Source organism: Labrus bergylta, chromosome 8 (assembly GCF_963930695.1).
Source record: "Labrus bergylta chromosome 8, fLabBer1.1, whole genome shotgun sequence".
In the NCBI taxonomy this organism is placed as follows: domain Eukaryota; kingdom Metazoa; phylum Chordata; class Actinopteri; order Labriformes; family Labridae; genus Labrus; species Labrus bergylta.
In genome coordinates, this window is record NC_089202.1 from 29,783,413 (window position 1) to 29,800,790 (window position 17,378).

The window sequence follows — 17,378 nt, forward strand, 5'->3', positions numbered from 1 at the left end:
AAGCCTATATTTACTTAATGCTATTCATCAGATGGAGTGTACAGTCTAGTGCAGGGTTAGCTTTTCCATCGGTCTTTAAAGAGACTCTCTAAACTTGGGATAATAAAGACGACCGGGTGAAACCGAGGGAGAGAATATGTTTACAGACGAGCTAATGTATCAGAATATAATTTACATGATATTTTCATCACAGCAGCACAAACAGCAACAGAACGGCAGCTTTCAGTAGCAATTCCCACTTCCTTGTGTAGCGGTCTTTGACGTAGCATCCAGTGTTTCCATGGCAACAATAAACATTCTGTTGGTCATGGCGTCTTTGTAATGTTGGCCGCCATGTCCAAGAATTCTACATATTGTACTTTTAAATCGCTACATAGTGATGCACTTTTGCAGAAAGTAAAAATGCATTACATGCAGTGTGAAGATACCAGCATAATAAAGATCGCTAGCATTAGCATGCTAACACAACAATGCAGCATGAGTTGTTTTGGTTTCATGCTGGTGCTCAAGGGCGACATCTGCTGGATCATATAGTCGCATATTCGTCCTTTAAAGGTCTTACAAACACAATAAATTATAAACGCTTACATGAGTTAGTTAGGGTCTGATGGGACTTTGACTTAAAGCTGCCCTGCACAAAATGTGTTTTGCTGCTCCTCTTTGGATGTATTAACCATAAATGCTGCTTTTATTATAAGTAGAGTGACATATGATCCACTAGTTTTAGTATATAATAAAGTGAAAGTACATTCACAGTATGAATATTTAATACTGGTCTCATTTTACTGCATTTTCAGATGCCTTGCATTCTTTGCCCTCTAATACAAGACAGCAGTCCTTCTGCTGTCACAGCCTCCGCCCGTCTGCTTTCTGCTTCTCCCTGACCCCTCGGCAAGAGCTCCCATTCTTTGACAGGCCTTTGTAGTCCTGACACAATGAATCATACATGTGGACAAGGACACACACTGTTGGACAGTCGCACCTCTGAAGCATTTATTGCGTCACGCTCGAATGTATGCAACTGAATCAAGAACCCTTGGTGGGGCATGAAAGATTAAAGCAGCCTTACATCATATGAACGTTTAATACAAATGAAGTTGAAAACATTTGAAGTTCTAACTTTCCAGGAACAAGACAAGTTGGCAACCATAAAAAATGTCCTATTTTTAAGTTAGATCTCATCATCCAACAGTGGGGTGGATGGTCTGTACAGTGGTTTAATGTTTTGTAGGTACTGTCTGTTTGCTTGTTATAATAATGGAGTTTTTGGCACTTTGACGATCCATCCATTCATCCATTTTCTTCTGCTTATCCGAGTTCGGGTCGCGGTTGCAGCAAACGCAGTCAGTTAACCCAGAATTTCTTCTCCCTGGCAACATTTTCCAGCTCCTCCTGAGGGATTCCAAGGTGTTCATAGGCCAGACTGGATTTATAATCCCTCCAGCGAACTCTGGGTCTACCCAGGGGTGTCCTGGAACGCAATGGATTGTGGGATGTGTAGTTCTTTTACTACCGCTAAAAACGATGTGCACAGTCATGGTATCTTTGCCCTTTTCTCAGTTTCTCTAATCTTTTATTTTCCGCCAAATCTAATGATTTATAGTCAGGAGTTTTTGGGTAGCTGGTTTGGTTCCAGAATTACAAATATTGATTTTATGATTTTCTGCAATGGAGGATTTGAAAAGGAAAATGCAAAATTTACTTCAGGAACCAGAGCAGCTAAAAACGTGGGCGGTGACTGTTGAGCTCTATTGCTGAGCTGATCTGGATCACTAAAAAGAGTCATAATTCCCATCAGTACTAGATGTCCTGAACTGTCTGACGTGCTCTCTGTTTGAGGTCTAAAGTTCTTTAAAACAATGCTGTTCATGGTTGAAGGCAACTTCCTCACTGCAGTCAATATTCAGGCAACCACAAGAGGCTGCCTGTCAGGGAAGCTTAGTGTGTTTCAAGTGTTAGATCAAACCAACAGTCGCGTCGTGCTGAGAGCGATCTCAGAGGCCAGATGTCAGTCCACTGTTTATCACTGTGGTCTATTGAAGCATCAGTAGGGCTGGTCTGCAGCATCATTAGCAGGGACGATAGATGTGGACAACTTGCTCTCTTTATGCTTTAAGGAAGAACATTTTAAAATCCGTTCTCCAGTGCAGAATGGTCAAACACAAAAAGTCTGACGAGCTGCTTTGAAAAGTTTCTTCTTTGCACACTTTATCTGATTTTCTGCTACATGAAGTGATACGATTTAGGTCTGGCAGTTTCTTAGGCATAAGAAGAGGAGGTTGTATAATACTTTACCTAATATGTTTTGGTTCTATCTGTCCCTGACCACATTTTATAGAAGTAAAACTGAGTGATGTAACCAAGTGTATACTCTACTCAGCGTGGAGAAGGTTTTCCACATACCGCGTTTAGTGTGTGTGTGTCTCTGTATTTTATGTGTTTAAGGTCAGCCTTTATGTGTCATTATTGACACACACTCTGTTAGACCTTGTCCAGACTCTTCGCTCGATGCTTGACAAAGTGGTTTTGCATATTTTTCAAAGACCTCTAATCAAAAGAACAGCAGAGAGAGCGGAAGGGGAAAAGGCTTGCTCGCTTTTTAGTCAGCACAAACAATAATTTAGCTTTTATGAGGAATTCTCTTATGGCAGATTCTACATGACCTCTTTATGACACGATGTTGACACTGAACATACACTAAAGGGAAAACCAATTCATATATATATTTATAACTATATCAGACAGACCTGGGATCAATTTGACTATAACAACAGCCACTAAAATGCAGTGCGGGAATCACACTATGGTTTTGTAGAATGTATACCGTAAAATCCTTTAATATAGGACTCTATCAATCACCTTGTGAGGGAGAAAAGATGTTAAAAGAAAAGTCACACAGCCAGACTGATCTCTGTCACCATCTTTTTTTTGTTGTTGCATTTTGTCAAGAGTAAAGTGGTAGACAAAATTCTCTCTCTTCTTTAAGCGCTTTCCCACAAACATAAATTCTACAATTCTACAATTCTACAATTCACTTAGCAGACGCTTTTATCCAAAGCGACGTACATCAGAGAGTAAGAACAACACAAGCAAGGATCTAGAAAAAAAAAGGGAACAATGTCAGTAAGAGCAAACGATCAGCTTTGAGTCTGATTGGACACACAGGTGCTGACAGGAAGTGACCAGAGGCAAAGCACAACATTGAGGGCAGTTCTTGAGAGCTCTAATCAGTATAGAAACCATCTTATAAGTCGTCGTTATCAAACAAAAACCATCGTCATTACCATCATCATCATCAATAATATGGAGACCATCATCATTAAGTTAGTAGGTATTCATGAAAGAGCTGGGTCTTTAGCTTTTTCTTAAAGGTGCAGAGGGACTCTGCAGATCGAATGGAGTTTGGAAGTTCATTCCACCACCGGGGGGCGACAGAGAGAAGAGTCTAGTCAGCGTTTTAGGACCCTGTTGTGAAAGTTGGATCTGATAAAAGTCCTGAAAACTTCACAAAAACTGCAAAAGCTGCATGTGTGAACGCAAATGGCAGACGAGCCTGTCTTTGGACTGTGGGAAGAAGCTGGAGTACCCAGCAGGAAATATTCTGAAAATTCACAATTAACCAGCAGGCAAAGGTCGATGACGTTGATGACTTATTTTCTAAGACAAGAACAGACAAGTAACCTGTGCAATCTCCATGCATATAATGAAACTGCATTCATTTAGTTTTCTATTCACAAATGTATGTTTCTCCACTCATTGGCTGATATCGTGAATATGTCCAACTACACGAAGCACTATTAAGAAGGCAAACATTTCAGTCAAAGCCTTGGCCTCTGTTGCTTCCATTGACTGTAAATATCAATGGACGATGCCTGAGTAAAGTCGCCGTCGACAGGGGGGCTAAGGAAGTCCGTCGATGGCAGTCGCCATTCTGGAAATTCTGTCCCACCCTAACTTTCAGTCATCTTCATGACAGGCTGAGAGCTGGAGCTGAGGCGGGTTTTAAACCTCCTGACAAACCGTTACACCGCGCCCACCTGTCAATCATGTCAGCTACACGCCTTATTGTGAATAACTCTTATCCTTCATCAAATCAAAACTGATGAGTCATCAAAACATTCACCCCCCGTACAGTGTGTGTCCATCCAGACATGAGCTAATCACACCTATTTGGTTTTTTGAACCAGGCTGTAAACATGTTAATTCCTGGCTTTTTAATATGGGTGTGTGACTTCCTGTGGTCCAGCAATCAGCCTCTAGTGGACACTCGAAAAACTGCGGGATTTTACACTTCATGCATTGGCTTCATTTTAAGCGCTTTGTTTTTTAATACATCATTTCCGCATTGTTCTTTTTACACCACTTCCCCCCCGACTCTGTACTCTCTCAGGTATCATTTTAGTAATCTGCATCTGCTGGATTTAATCCCCATGCTGCAGGCGTCCCTCCCATTCATTTTTATGGCTAAAACAAAACAGTCCTCGAGGGGCCTGCAGCTCAGAGCCACAGCTACGTAAAGGTCTACTGTCTCTGCTGCACACTCGCCCCATTATACACACAAGGTGAAAAAGCAGCACTGCCTTTAATAAGATGTGATTTTTATTAGCTAACAAGCTCGACACAGCAGAGGAGTCTGTTTGCTTATTAAATTATTCAGTGTTATTGTATCGGCTGTCCACAGGGAACGTCCCAGCCAGGAAGACGAGTGGCACGCTTCAATGCTTCAGAGACCGTCCGGGCGCACACATTAACATAATTATCCTCCATTAGACTTGTATTTAACAGCACAAGTCAATAATTACCCAAACACGAGGTATTTTGTCTTTTTTTCCCCCTGCGTTTGAATCCTAAATTGTATGCATGTGTACATAATGTGTTCGTAATGCTCACAGGATAACACAGACGATAAATCTGATCAAAACACCCCATCCATCATCACAACAGTGTGTTTTAAACACCTCAGCCAGGGACTGAGCACAGAATGTATTTACTCAGAGGAGGACAAACCCCCTCTGCATTCACCTGGACTCATTAATACACAAACAGAATGCAAACTCTAAATATCAGAAAAACATGCAAACAGTGTCAGAGTCAGACTTATGAAGTCATTTATGTATTTAGCTTTGTAGCACATTTTGTTTCATTTTATTTTTTTACAACAAAATAAAGCAGTTTATTCTGATTTACTGATGCAATTATCTACAGCTTACATGAGGATTTGAGGCCCGATTCTAACCCGGTAAACACTTGGGGCGGGGGGCGTGGCCTGATCAAGGCTTATCACAACCGATTATTTATCTTGAAGAATCAGGGTTTGGGGATAAATGATTTGACTTATTTGAATTATTAGAGGGGAGAGGTGGGTAGTTTGAACGTAAAGGATTAGCAGTTATCATGTATCATCACTACTTGTATCATTGAGTAATGACTTCATAAGAAAGTCAAACTCCCCCTGCAGGGTTGGTTGTTCTCAGCTCTGCGTTCACACTGACTGAGGCTCAAACATCTTTCATACAGATTTTGTCTTCACATGAACCCCTCTCTCTCCGACCATTAGCCCTGCAAGGTCATGGAGGAAGAGAGACAGCCCCGCACACTCAGAGACGGTGGATGTACAGTAAAGCCTATGAGCCCATAACCGAAGGAGACAGACAGACTTTACAAACCAGAGAAAAGATTTTATGTGGTCTAAAATACTTAAAATATATATAAGGACAGAATCAACTTTTGGCTACATATCTGAATGGAGATCAGTCGGCTGCAGATGGTGCGAAAATTAGAGAATGGTGCATCTACTGGATCCAAAGTCCGATTTGACACCTTTAAAGGAAGAATGTGTCACTTTATGATAGATGTCGCCCTTGAGCACCAGCATGAAACAAAACTGCTGTTTGGTCACACCTCCTCCATACTGAAGCCTCTGCCCTCCTCCAGCGGTAAACCTCCAACCCCCCTCCACTCGCGTTTGCATGAAGGAGTTTATTGCAAGAAGCGGACAAAATTGTCCAATTGCCTTTGTCCTGCATTGTTGTGTTAGCATGCTAATGTTAGTGCTCTTTAGTTAGCTCGTAGCTTCACATTGCATGTAAATTGACACAGAATGACTATGATCTAAAAACTCTTGCGTGACATCCAAATAATCAGTGAGTATGTTCTTCTTCTCTCTAGTCCTTGACTAAAAAAAACACATTAACAGAAGATATACTTGATGTTATGCTTAATTTATGTGTAAAATGTTGCACATTCTTCCTTTAAATGAATTCTTCCTTTAAATTCCTTTAAATACCAAAGATCATGAACTATTGAAATGGTGTGAAAACAATAAAAAGCAAGACATCCTCAGAAGTGACCCTTATTGCAAAAAGATCTGTCACCAGCACTGATGTTCTTCCTGTCTTATACAAAACAAACCAATGCGGAATGAATCTTAACAAATCAACCTGAGGCTGTAAACTAATGGCTGCAGAGGGAGCTCAGGTAGGATGATTAACAAGCAAATATGTTGCTGCTTACACCAACTGTTGTTTTCATTAACTTGTGAAGTGAAATGATAAAGAGGCTGTTCAACTATCACCAGGGATTTCTAATGAATCATGTGAATATGTTTCAGTGTTGCGAAACACATCAGAGCTCATTGCACAGATGGAAGAAAACAAGGTGTGAACAAAAATCTTGAATAGCCCGGACTAATTGCAAAGCAAAAAAAAGTGTCGGACAGCAAAGAGATGAGCAGCAGCCTTATACTGCAGGGATGTTTCACACTATTCTGGATTTACACACCACCCTGGACCATCCACCAAGCAGGGGAATAAATGTCACTGCGTCACAGTTCCAGGCTAAAGGAGAAGGCACAGAACTATTTCAATATGGTCACACTGACACCTTAAAGCGAAAAAACGTCCTGAGCTTGAACATGAGCCAGGTGTCTGAGAGTTTTTCAGTCCAAAGACTTACAGGTTAGGTCAAGAGAAAAGTGCCTGAAGGTGTTTCTGTGTGAGCAGTGACAAAATGTACCTTTCAGCTCTTCCTGTCCCTGAATAGGACAAATGAGTACAGGATACGGATACATACTTTTTAGACTGTGTAAAGTTAGAAGTATATGACAACTTACTCATATAGGTACAAAATATTCTTAAAGCTAATTGTCTGATTGCAAAGTAGGCAAATCAGCTGTTTCAGGAGGATGCTGTTTGTTTTTGGTACTTTAGTTATTTACAGCTTTGTTGGGGAGTTGGCATCAATTCATTATGAAACAACGCTGACATATTTTACCCCTAGACTGTAAATATTAATGTTTGAAGCCTGAGTGACGTCAGCCATCTGTTCCTGCAGGGGGCGCTGGAGTCCCATCAGCAGCAGCCGCCATGTTGGAAATCCTGTCTCAGCCTAACTTTCAGTCAACCTAACGACAGGCTGAGAGCTGGAGCTGAGGCGGGTTTTAAGCCCCTTGATAAACTGTCAATCGCGCCCACCTGTCAATCATGTCAGCTACACGCCTAACTATGAATAACATGTATCGTCCATAAGATCAAAAAGGGAGCCGTTTTAAAAAATCCACCCCGTAAAGTGTGTGCCCATTTTCTGGCTGTGGTGTATATGTGACTTCTGGTGTTCCTGGAGCCAGCATCAAGTGGACACTCGACAAACTGCAGGATTTTATTGACTGAATTTTTCAAGACCGGAGGTTAGAGCTTGGTTTTACCTTATTATCTCACTTTAGATGTCTTGTGGATTGAAAAAGAAAGGAAAGAACAATGACAAGTAGTAGAGTCAGGTGCATCTACTCCAATAGAGGAAAACAGTTAGTACCTTGAGCTCCCCAAAATCTGGTTGGTTAACATATTTGATCTGATGAAGACATAATTACCAATCGGCTTATTACCTCAGGTAAGTATGAATGCCTTTATCTAATAATATTCCAAAACTAAATATCTGTTGAAAATAAAACTGAATGGCCAAAACACAAGGTGTCACATTTATAAAGCAGTGCATAGAATCCATACTCAAACTGTACATACACCAAAAAAGCAAACATTGGTGTGCGCCAAACATAATTCTGATTTATAAAACCACCTGATTTATGATCCGCCTGGTAATGTGGGCACATTTATCAGCTTTATATTCCACTCTTTACACACCCACATTCAACCAGATACTGTCAATGCGAAACACCATGTGAATGAAAATGCATATCAATCTTTGATCAGTGAATCATCATTGAGTCCAAGTGGACATCTTGGCCTGTTTCAAAGCCATCCATTCCAGACATCCCTCAGAAACTACTTTCACAGTACATGTTCAAAGTTTTTACCTTTTGGGGGTGTAGTGACCTTTACCTTTTGACTTTAAAAAACAAAATCTATCCATTTCATCCCTAAGTCCATGTGTGAGTTTTTGCCAAATTTGAGCAAATCTTCTCCAAGCATTCTTGTGATATTTGGTTTTCAAAAAGGGACAGTAAGATGGACGGACAACCCCCCCAAGAAAACATGCTGCCTCAGGCCAATGCACTTTCTAGAATTATTTAAAAACATTAGTAGTTAATAATTAGCTATATTAAGATTCATACAGCTTTGGAAATAAATCCAAATAACACCCATGTATTTTTTTCTAGAGGCGGTTTACCACTGGGTGACACAGCGTGATTAAAACCTCAGAACAGAACGATTTAATGATTTAATGATTTAATGATATCGTGCCGTAACCAACCTTGAAGAAGGTCATGGTGGAGCCGTCCTCCACCACCCCGTATTCTATCTTGGTCTGCTTGGCCAGGTCATCGGCGGAGTCGATGGGCGACTCCATCCTCTCCACGGTGAGGAAGGCTGCCAGGTTTGCCGTGTAGGAGGAGATGATGATGAGCGTGAAAAACCACCAGATTCCTCCTACAATTCTGGTGGAGAGGGCTTTCGGCATGAGCTCAGAGCCTGAACGAGAGGAACAGAGGAGGCGGGTGAGACCTGGGACAACATGAGGCTGGAAGGGGGGGCAGCACCCAGACAAGACCAGACCAGACTGGGCTGAGCCAGGCAAGGCCATTGCGTCTGCTGCCTGGATCACACTCTCATACTCAGACACACCGAGTGGGCAGAGTGGGCAGCCTCAGAGTTGGACCTGGTGATTGGTATTTAGTCTAACACTGGAGATATGACTCACCACTTCCTGTGTTCTCTGGACTGTCTGACTGTGAGTCCATACTGCCTACTCCACTTCTAATGTTGCCAAGATGATTGTCCTTGTACATAAAAAAAAAAGTGTGTCTGCCTTTGAGAAAGAGGAGGCCAACAACCTTTATTCCATTCTCATGATAATTCATTGTCTTTTATGACTACTTTAGGAAGCTAACTAAAAGCATTCGTTGTTTTCATGCCCAGTTGGGCTGTGACTGGTTAGAATTGGTAGCCTCCAAGTTTGAGCACCAAAAGCACCAACAGAGTGCTCTAGGTTTGAAGATGATTTGACCTAGTGCCAAATTGTGCAATTACAATGACTTTGCTGTCATTTGAAGAACACTGGTCAAAAAGATTTCCTATCTACTAACATGGTGAAAAATATGATTGCAGATCAACAGAAATGTTTACAAGGTAAACCAACTTCCTTTGTTTAAACCATAAAGTCCTAGATTTGTAAAGTTAGAGCCAAGGGGTTTGGAGGTGGTGTTAAAGAAAACCCCAAACATAACTGGACATATACTTAATTTGGTCAAAATCTTTGGCTTCTTACCGAGCAGCTATAAACAGGGAATCTACCTGAAATAGCATTTTCAGATCTCCTCATATACCCACTGAGTTCAGGAGGCTGCTGTCTATGTTCCCCTTGATTTAATGATTCAGCCCAAAGCAGGATATTACTCTAACCCAGCTAAGTAGTATTGGCGCCTTTGACTAACCACATAACAACAGCTCTACTGTATTTATGGTGTACTTGGTAAGGTCTAGGCTCTTTGGATGGTTAGGTGTAGGAATGGATTGTGCTTTGGGGGTTTAGAAATAGCTGGTGTGTGATTCCATGTTAAAAAAAAAAAAAAAACAGCCCCAGGAGGAGTTAGAGGAGGTAGCTAACCAGACGAGCGTGTAACACAGTGTTTCCACGAGACAGGCTACACCTATATTTCTGAAAGGCTGCACTTCAGTAATATTTTGATTGTCATAATGAAGCGAACTCATAAAACCCAAAGGTTGAAGACTATTTGTTAGAGTTTAAAGTCTTTCTACCGTCTTATTTTGAGCCATATATTGTTATTTTTTTGTTGTTAGCCAAGCTTAAAGGGGGTATATCTCACTTCATTTTCAAAAGGCATACATTGTAACATGCTAGTACCTTGTACTGCCATATGTTTAAGCAGTAATTAATCCCCCCGAGGAAGCGACACATGTCCCTTCACGAGTACTACCTATTCCATGACAAAACACTCTGGTATACGAGGGTTTTCTCAAATGAGATTTGAGTTTAAAATGATGGTTTCCCCTGTTTCAGACAGCTCTCTGGTCACTCAGAGATCCAACCTGTCGAGCCCCGTTTGCAGTTGGTCAATAGCGTGAAATTGCATGTCAGGATCCTTTGAAATTAATTGATTTTTGTGCAGAAATGTTGAAGCAGTAAATGCTGCTCCGCCCTGCCCCTTACACATTTAGTTTGGCAATGAATCGCTTACTTTAGCTTTTTTTTGTACCATTTCATTTCTTACAAGAGAGTGCTTTTAAATCTTCAGTTAATCAGACTTCTCTCTGTGCAAAATGGTTTTATGTATGCAGAAGCGGGACTATAAAGCGGCATACATTAGTGCGTGGGTTCAGTGTGGGTGAGGGGAGGGAGGTTTATTGTCAGGGTTAAAGGAGGTGGGCTCGGGTTATATCGCTACCATTCTACTCGAGCGGCTTAAGCAATTGAAAGAGGGGATTTTGCACATTCAGTCGGAGGGAAAGCTGATAAAGAGTCTGAGCGATAGGAGGTTAAGAACTCTGTGCTCCACTCTCTTTGTGAGAGACTCAATCTGCACTCTCACTTTTCATCAAACTTTCTTTTCCTTCTCACAGTCCCTTGAGTAAGCTGTCTAGTAGAGGGAGCATGCAGGGAGAGACATGACGGCCGGCTTCAGCTCCAGCTCGCTGCTACTGATGCTGCAACGGAGAGGGAGCGGGGGCGGGCTGGAGGGGACACATGCCCAGTGGTGATTCTTGAGTCTGTTGGGGCCCTAGGCAAAAATGTATTGGGGGGCCTTCAGACCAGCGTTCATCAACATTATGTCTACCAGGGTCCCGAAGCATGCTTATCCCCTTGTTAACTTACAGTTACAAACTTTGGTTTTCACAGCAATAATACGTGCAACGCTTAGCAAGTCAACAAGAGTGAGTGGGGTCAGATGGGGCCTCCTTTAGGGAGGTTTCCTATTGTCATTGCAAAATTTGCACATTTTGAGCCACAGCTGTGATTGAAAGTTTGTCTGCCCTCCGGGGCCCCAAACAGTTGCCTGCCCTGCCTGTTGACAAGCAGCACCTCTGCAGGTTTCACCCAGGAGGACATCAGGGGATTATTTAATGAATTATAATATTAACGATTATAAAAACACAGTAGTTAGTGTAACACATTTATGTATTTTCCCAAGTGGCTGATTGTGTTTACTAAACGTCTACAATCTTAGCAATCTGTAGCATCTACAATCAATCAAGAACGGAACGACGAAACTGCTTCTTTTTCTTCTCTTTCACCACTTTTAATATCTGTTGTTAAACTTTTATTTTCATCCAGCGTAGAACTACCACCATATGTTGATGATAAACTGTCAGCAGCTGACGAGCCCAACGCTACAACTCATTATGTAAAGTATAAGGGGTTCCCAAACTTTGCCATTTTAATGACCTGCATATCGCATAAGCCTGACATGGGGACCTGATCTTGCAAAGTTTCTTAATTGGAAAATTAAATCACAAAACGTCTTAGTATATTATTTGACTTTTATTAACGATCAATAATGTTGTTATTTGTTTCATTCAGTGTATTTTTTGTTGTTGTAAATGTCTAGTTGGAGAGGATCTTGAGGCAGAGAACACACTATGCTGACTCAGACCTAAGTGTTTTAGATGCCTTGGTTGTGTTCCACGCTTGTGGCTCTTTTACAGCTGAGTCGTGTTCAATCTGGTCGCCTGGCCGCCATTGTTAGAGGAGGCAGGCAGCTAGTTTTCAGTGGTACAGCGACTTTCTAATATCAGTGTCACTCTCATAGTGGCAGCTTGATTCTGATTGGCTTAAGTAGTCTTTGTTATTTTTTTTAAATTGTTACTGAAAACGGACACAGATTTCGATGTGCAGTGATTCATGACATCTAAAAGACATTTTTTGGTCAGAAATAATGTTAAAAGTGTAAAGTTTTGCAACCCCCGTAGTGCCCCCTGGTGACCCTGACATTGAAAAACACTGATTTAAACGTGAACTACGTAGATTTGGAAGTGAAATTTGAGAGGTGGAGAAGTGAAATAATCATCTGCTACATTTTCTTAACTGAATACACAAACTTTACTCAACGGAAAAAATGGATCCCTGAACACTGTTTGGAGGTAAAAAGCGACCAGGAGAGTTAAGGTTTCACTGTATTGGACCCCCCACCATAATGTCACGCGTAGCATTTTATCTTCAAACAGTGATACAGGGATCAAGTTTTCCTCTAAGGACAGTTTGTCTACTTTCACAATTCTCTACCAAAACTCCAGAGTGCACCTTTAACATTAGGCAACCATCATCTGTGTATCTGCTCTGTCCAGCAGCGGTGTCCGCCCTAAATGAAACCCTTTGGTACGCACATGCCCCGTGTAAGTAAATGACCCTGTGATTGGCGTTGTCAGGGGTTAGTCTCCTGTATGGACAAATTATGAAATGGTATGAGGGAGCTCTTTGCAGATATTTGCACTGATCATCCGCTTGATTCTCTATTCTTTCCCTTCTTTAGAAATACTATATATAAGTGTATCTTCATGTTTATCTCTTTTAAATCTAAATCAGTTTTTGTGTAACTTAAAGTAGTTTGGATAGCTTTGAAGGTGTCGTACTGTAAAGACTCGTCTCACCAAAGCGATGACACACACCATCTGTTTAACCTCCGTTTAGCAGCAGCGACCCACTTTGCCCATTCATCACACCACAACCAAGCACAAAAGAATCAAGGTAGCAGGCATGAACACAAACACATATTCATCAGTGTAATTAGCAGAGGAGTCTGCTTGTTCTGGGGCGGACCCAGAAGGTCTGGCTTTCAGATGCATGTTTTTAAAAAGTGGAACATTTTTACCAGCTCGAGCTTCTCATCCTGTTCCACCTCAGACACCAGAACCAAGAACAAAAGAAAAAAAAAAAAAAAAAAAGACCCAAACAGAGCCTGGTTGGGGCTGACTGTCATGTACCCAAGGTAACGTCATGACCAAACAGCACTTCCCACAGTTTCCTGGGGGGCGGGGGCCAGCTGCCGGGCAGGGGAGCCTCTCTACAGAGCGGAGCAGCACGGTGCCATGCAGACACTGTGTGTTCATCCAGTTCAGTCCTCCCACAGCTCTCCGGCCTTCAGCCACATCTTCTCAACTGGTCAAATCTACACGTCTGTCTGAACGGCTTCTTAAACAGTCTGCTCTTCTATATTCTGCTTCTGGGAGCGCAGATATTTGGCAATTTAGATAAATCTCCTCGTTTGTTAAAAAACACTTTTTATGTCCACCGAAGCTTTAAAGTGATTATGTCTCAGGGCGAGGTTAAACCATTTTTTGATCTGAGATATTTTCAGCGATCTTTGCATGATTCAATAAAATACAATTTAGTGTAAAACCTTTGGGGAAATTAGAGAGCATGCAGTCAAAGTTTTGCATGCAACCAGCCAACATGGGGGAAGTTATAAGCTACTACGTCCCCTAAAAGATCAAGGTAACCAACAGACTCAAAGGGTCATTTCATCACTTTCTCATCTACCTCTTCTACCAATCTATCACTGCAGACAATTTGGCTTTATTCTTCAAATTTCAAGTTTTCTGCCTCTGATATTTTACCCTCTTTCATCTATTTATTTTATTTCTATAAATGTCTTTATGTATTTTGAGCTAAATCACAGCAACGTCATCTTAGATCTGCCTCGTTTCATACACAATTTACAAAACAAAGACTTTAGTATTCAATTTCAGCAAAATCTTTTTTTTTTTAAGATTTATTTTTGGGCCTTTATTATGGAGACAGGAGAGTGGGTAGAGAAATCAGGGAGAGAGAGAGAGTGTGGAGTGGCCACAGGTCGGATTTGAACCCAGGCTGCACGCTTTGAGGAGCGTAGCCTCTGTACATGGGCCACACACACTAACACTTTCTCAGTCTCCTTTATTTTCTGAAATGTATCTCATTATTTAACGAAAAGACACTCTTGGAAAAAGCATGCAACTCCAAAAGATTTGAATTATTTTAAGGATACATTGAATCTATAACGATGTGTTAAAAGAAGTCAGATCAGGTTTTTAATAATAAAATAATAATATCTGCTCTGACACTTGTCATACATCACAAGAAAACGGCAAGAATTCAGATTGATCCCTTTTTTAGATTCATTTGCGTTTAAATTCCACATCCAGGTATTCAGCTGATCTTACAATTTAACAGATTATTTCTATTATTTGGTGTAATTAAAAAAAAATCTGACTTTATTTAGGTTGTGCAAGATGACATCTCAGATAATTAAATCCTGCACAAAAGAATCCAAACTATCTGCATGAAAAGATACAACTAGAAGTACGGGAGTTGTTTTTTGTTTTTTTAATGATGAACTGGCCCTTTAAATCAGCTCAAACTACCTTGTGTTTTTTCTGTTCTCAGCTATTAAGATGCATTTATAGACAGACATGCTTTCCAGGACCTTAAACCATCACTACCCAGTGCTGGTATGTTTGATTTTTAATGAGAAAAGACGGTCATTTGAGGATGCAGGATATCGTTGTCACATGCATTCTTAAGGCTAACGGCCACAGACTTATTTAAATGATAACCTCATGTTTACGTTAACCTGTTTCTTTTTTTTCTCTCTCCACTTGTTGAGAAGATATGGCATTAGTTTGGCATTAGGAAACAAAACCAAACAGGCAGGAAGCTGCTGAGTTCTCACTCTCACCCAGTCTCACCCATTTGATCCGTCTCAGGTGTTCTGGGTGGGTGTGCTTACCTGTTCAGACGGCTGTGAAGAAGTGGGGAGGGGGGGAGGGGGGAGCATGCAGGAGCAACATCCTCATTCATCAATCAGATCACTCAAATCCCGCTCAGTCCCTCCTGCTGGACTCTACCAGTCAAGCATCCAGCATCATGCACAGAGGCCCCCATGCACGCTCGCGGGCCTGGTCAAAGAGCAACGTTGACCCCCAGCAAAAAGTGGGACTTGTGCCTTTAAATAGAGGAGGGGGGGGCAGGCAGAGGCGTCTACCTTGCTGCATGAGAGCTCCAACTCCGAACCAGAAACTATTTAGCAGGGTGAAATTGTTTTCCACTACATCCGAGTCGGGGTTGCAAGGGTGGGGGTTATACCACTCGTAGGGACTAAACCTGTGACAGTTAACAGAGAACACACACACACACACACACAAACACACACATATATGTTTACTGCAGTGGCATAAAAGACACAAGAGAAGACAATAAAAACAGACCAAGAGTGGTCGTCCTACCTGGGGAGACGGGGGAGAGAAAGCAAAGGTTAGTAAGTCGTGTGCAGAGAGGATTCAAATGAAGAAATGCCTGAGATCATTTCCTGAGTCTGAAAGCGTCTTTATATCTAAACGTGTGCGAGTGTGCATAAACACCTCAGAGGGCTGCTCTCTTATTGGATTAGTATATAAAGAGTTTATTCACAATATCAACACTAATCAACTCGTTTTCCTCCAACATCATGCTCATTGAAAGTTAAATTGTTTTCATCGTGCACTGGTAAATTGTTCTGCATTTTAGTCACTGATCTGTTAAAAAATCAAAACATATTTTGTCATTACACAGTTTCATAAATGTTCAGCAACTGAAAAGATAAAAGATGATGAAAATCAGGAGAGACTGCAGGCTACGTTTGAAAGTAAAACAACTTTTTTTTGTACGCTATTGTTGCCGTCAACCACTTTCAACATAACGTTACAGTCAGGAAGGTTTTCTGTTGCTTTATTGACTTTACATGGAAACATTTTTTATTTAAAGTCTTTATATGTGATTTTTCACACTTAAATATAATATAAATCAAGTATATCCTCTGAATATAACTCTGTGAGTCATGACTGTCTACAATGGGTGTAACACCCGAGTCCCACTGTCTGTGATGTTTTCAGAGTTTTCAGAGTCCTATCTTCACTTTGTTTACATCGCCGGGACGGCCGGCTGACTCCTCCCCTCGTGTATAAAAGTTGTTTAATTGAGGGACTAGAGAAAAGAAGAATAACATACTGTACTCACTGCTTAACTGTGTTTCTAGATCACGCTCATTTCAGGTAAATTTACATGCAGTGTGAAGATACCAGCATAATAAAGATCGCTAGCATTAGCATGCTAACACAACAATGCAGCGCGAGTTGTTTTGGTTTCATGCTGGTGCTCAAGGGCGACATCTACTGGATCAAAAAAAATCACATATAAAGCCTTTAAGGTAGAGTGAGAAATTAGCTGTTTGCGTCCATAAATGCAGGAAAATTCCAACTTTTCAAAAAGTTTTGGTTACGGATGTGGAAGCAACTTCTGACAGTTTTTTGCCTTTAAATGAATGCTACTTGTAATCGGATGTTTTTACAGAATTAACAAACTTGTAGAAAAGAACAAACTGGGGAGCAGAAAAGAGAATGAAGCAGATTCTTTACCCCTGCCCACCCACTCAGCTCACTGCCACTTTGCACAAAACTTTCTCAGGGGGCTGGCAGGAAAAAAGTACGGGAAAAGGTTTGCATTCACAAAACACCATAAAAATACAGGAAGTTAACATTCATCATTTTCTGCTAAAGCATCTTAACAAAGCAAAGCAAAACCTTTACACTGTTCCAAACATCACGGTGATGTTTCTGTCCCAGTGAGAGATTTTAAACAGCTTACAGACATTACAGGAGCAAAACAGTGCCCCACATTCTCACAGAGCTGTTACACATAACTCCTTTATGATGTTGTTCTGCCTCTGATAGCACCTTTACTGTCGGGTCAATGACTGAACACCTTAGCCCCCACCACTCTGCCTCTGTACCTTTTTCACAGATCAGTAAGGTCCAGTGAAAGCGTAACGATCCTACTCTTGAACTGGCTCTGGGGTGTTATTAAATATGTTGTTTCTTGAAAATGTTGCCCGAGGTGTCTCTGGAATTTTTAATATTCAGTTTCTTTTCAGGTGCTGACCAAATAGGAAAAAG

General features: G+C 41.2%; 1 protein-coding gene across 3 annotated transcripts in view; it reads right to left on the reverse strand.

Annotated features, from left to right (window-relative positions):
• grik2 (glutamate receptor, ionotropic, kainate 2) overlaps window positions 1-17,378 on the reverse strand; it is a 244,756-nt gene that overhangs the window by 37,117 nt on the left and 190,261 nt on the right. For all 3 annotated transcript variants that reach the window (XM_065957485.1, XM_065957487.1, XM_065957486.1), the window contains 2 exons: window positions 15,434-15,552; window positions 8,710-8,927 (listed from right to left, as the gene is read on the reverse strand). In XM_065957485.1, coding sequence (XP_065813557.1) covers window positions 8,710-8,927; window positions 15,434-15,552 — 337 coding nt within the window. The remainder of the gene's footprint in view (window positions 1-8,709; window positions 8,928-15,433; window positions 15,553-17,378) is intronic.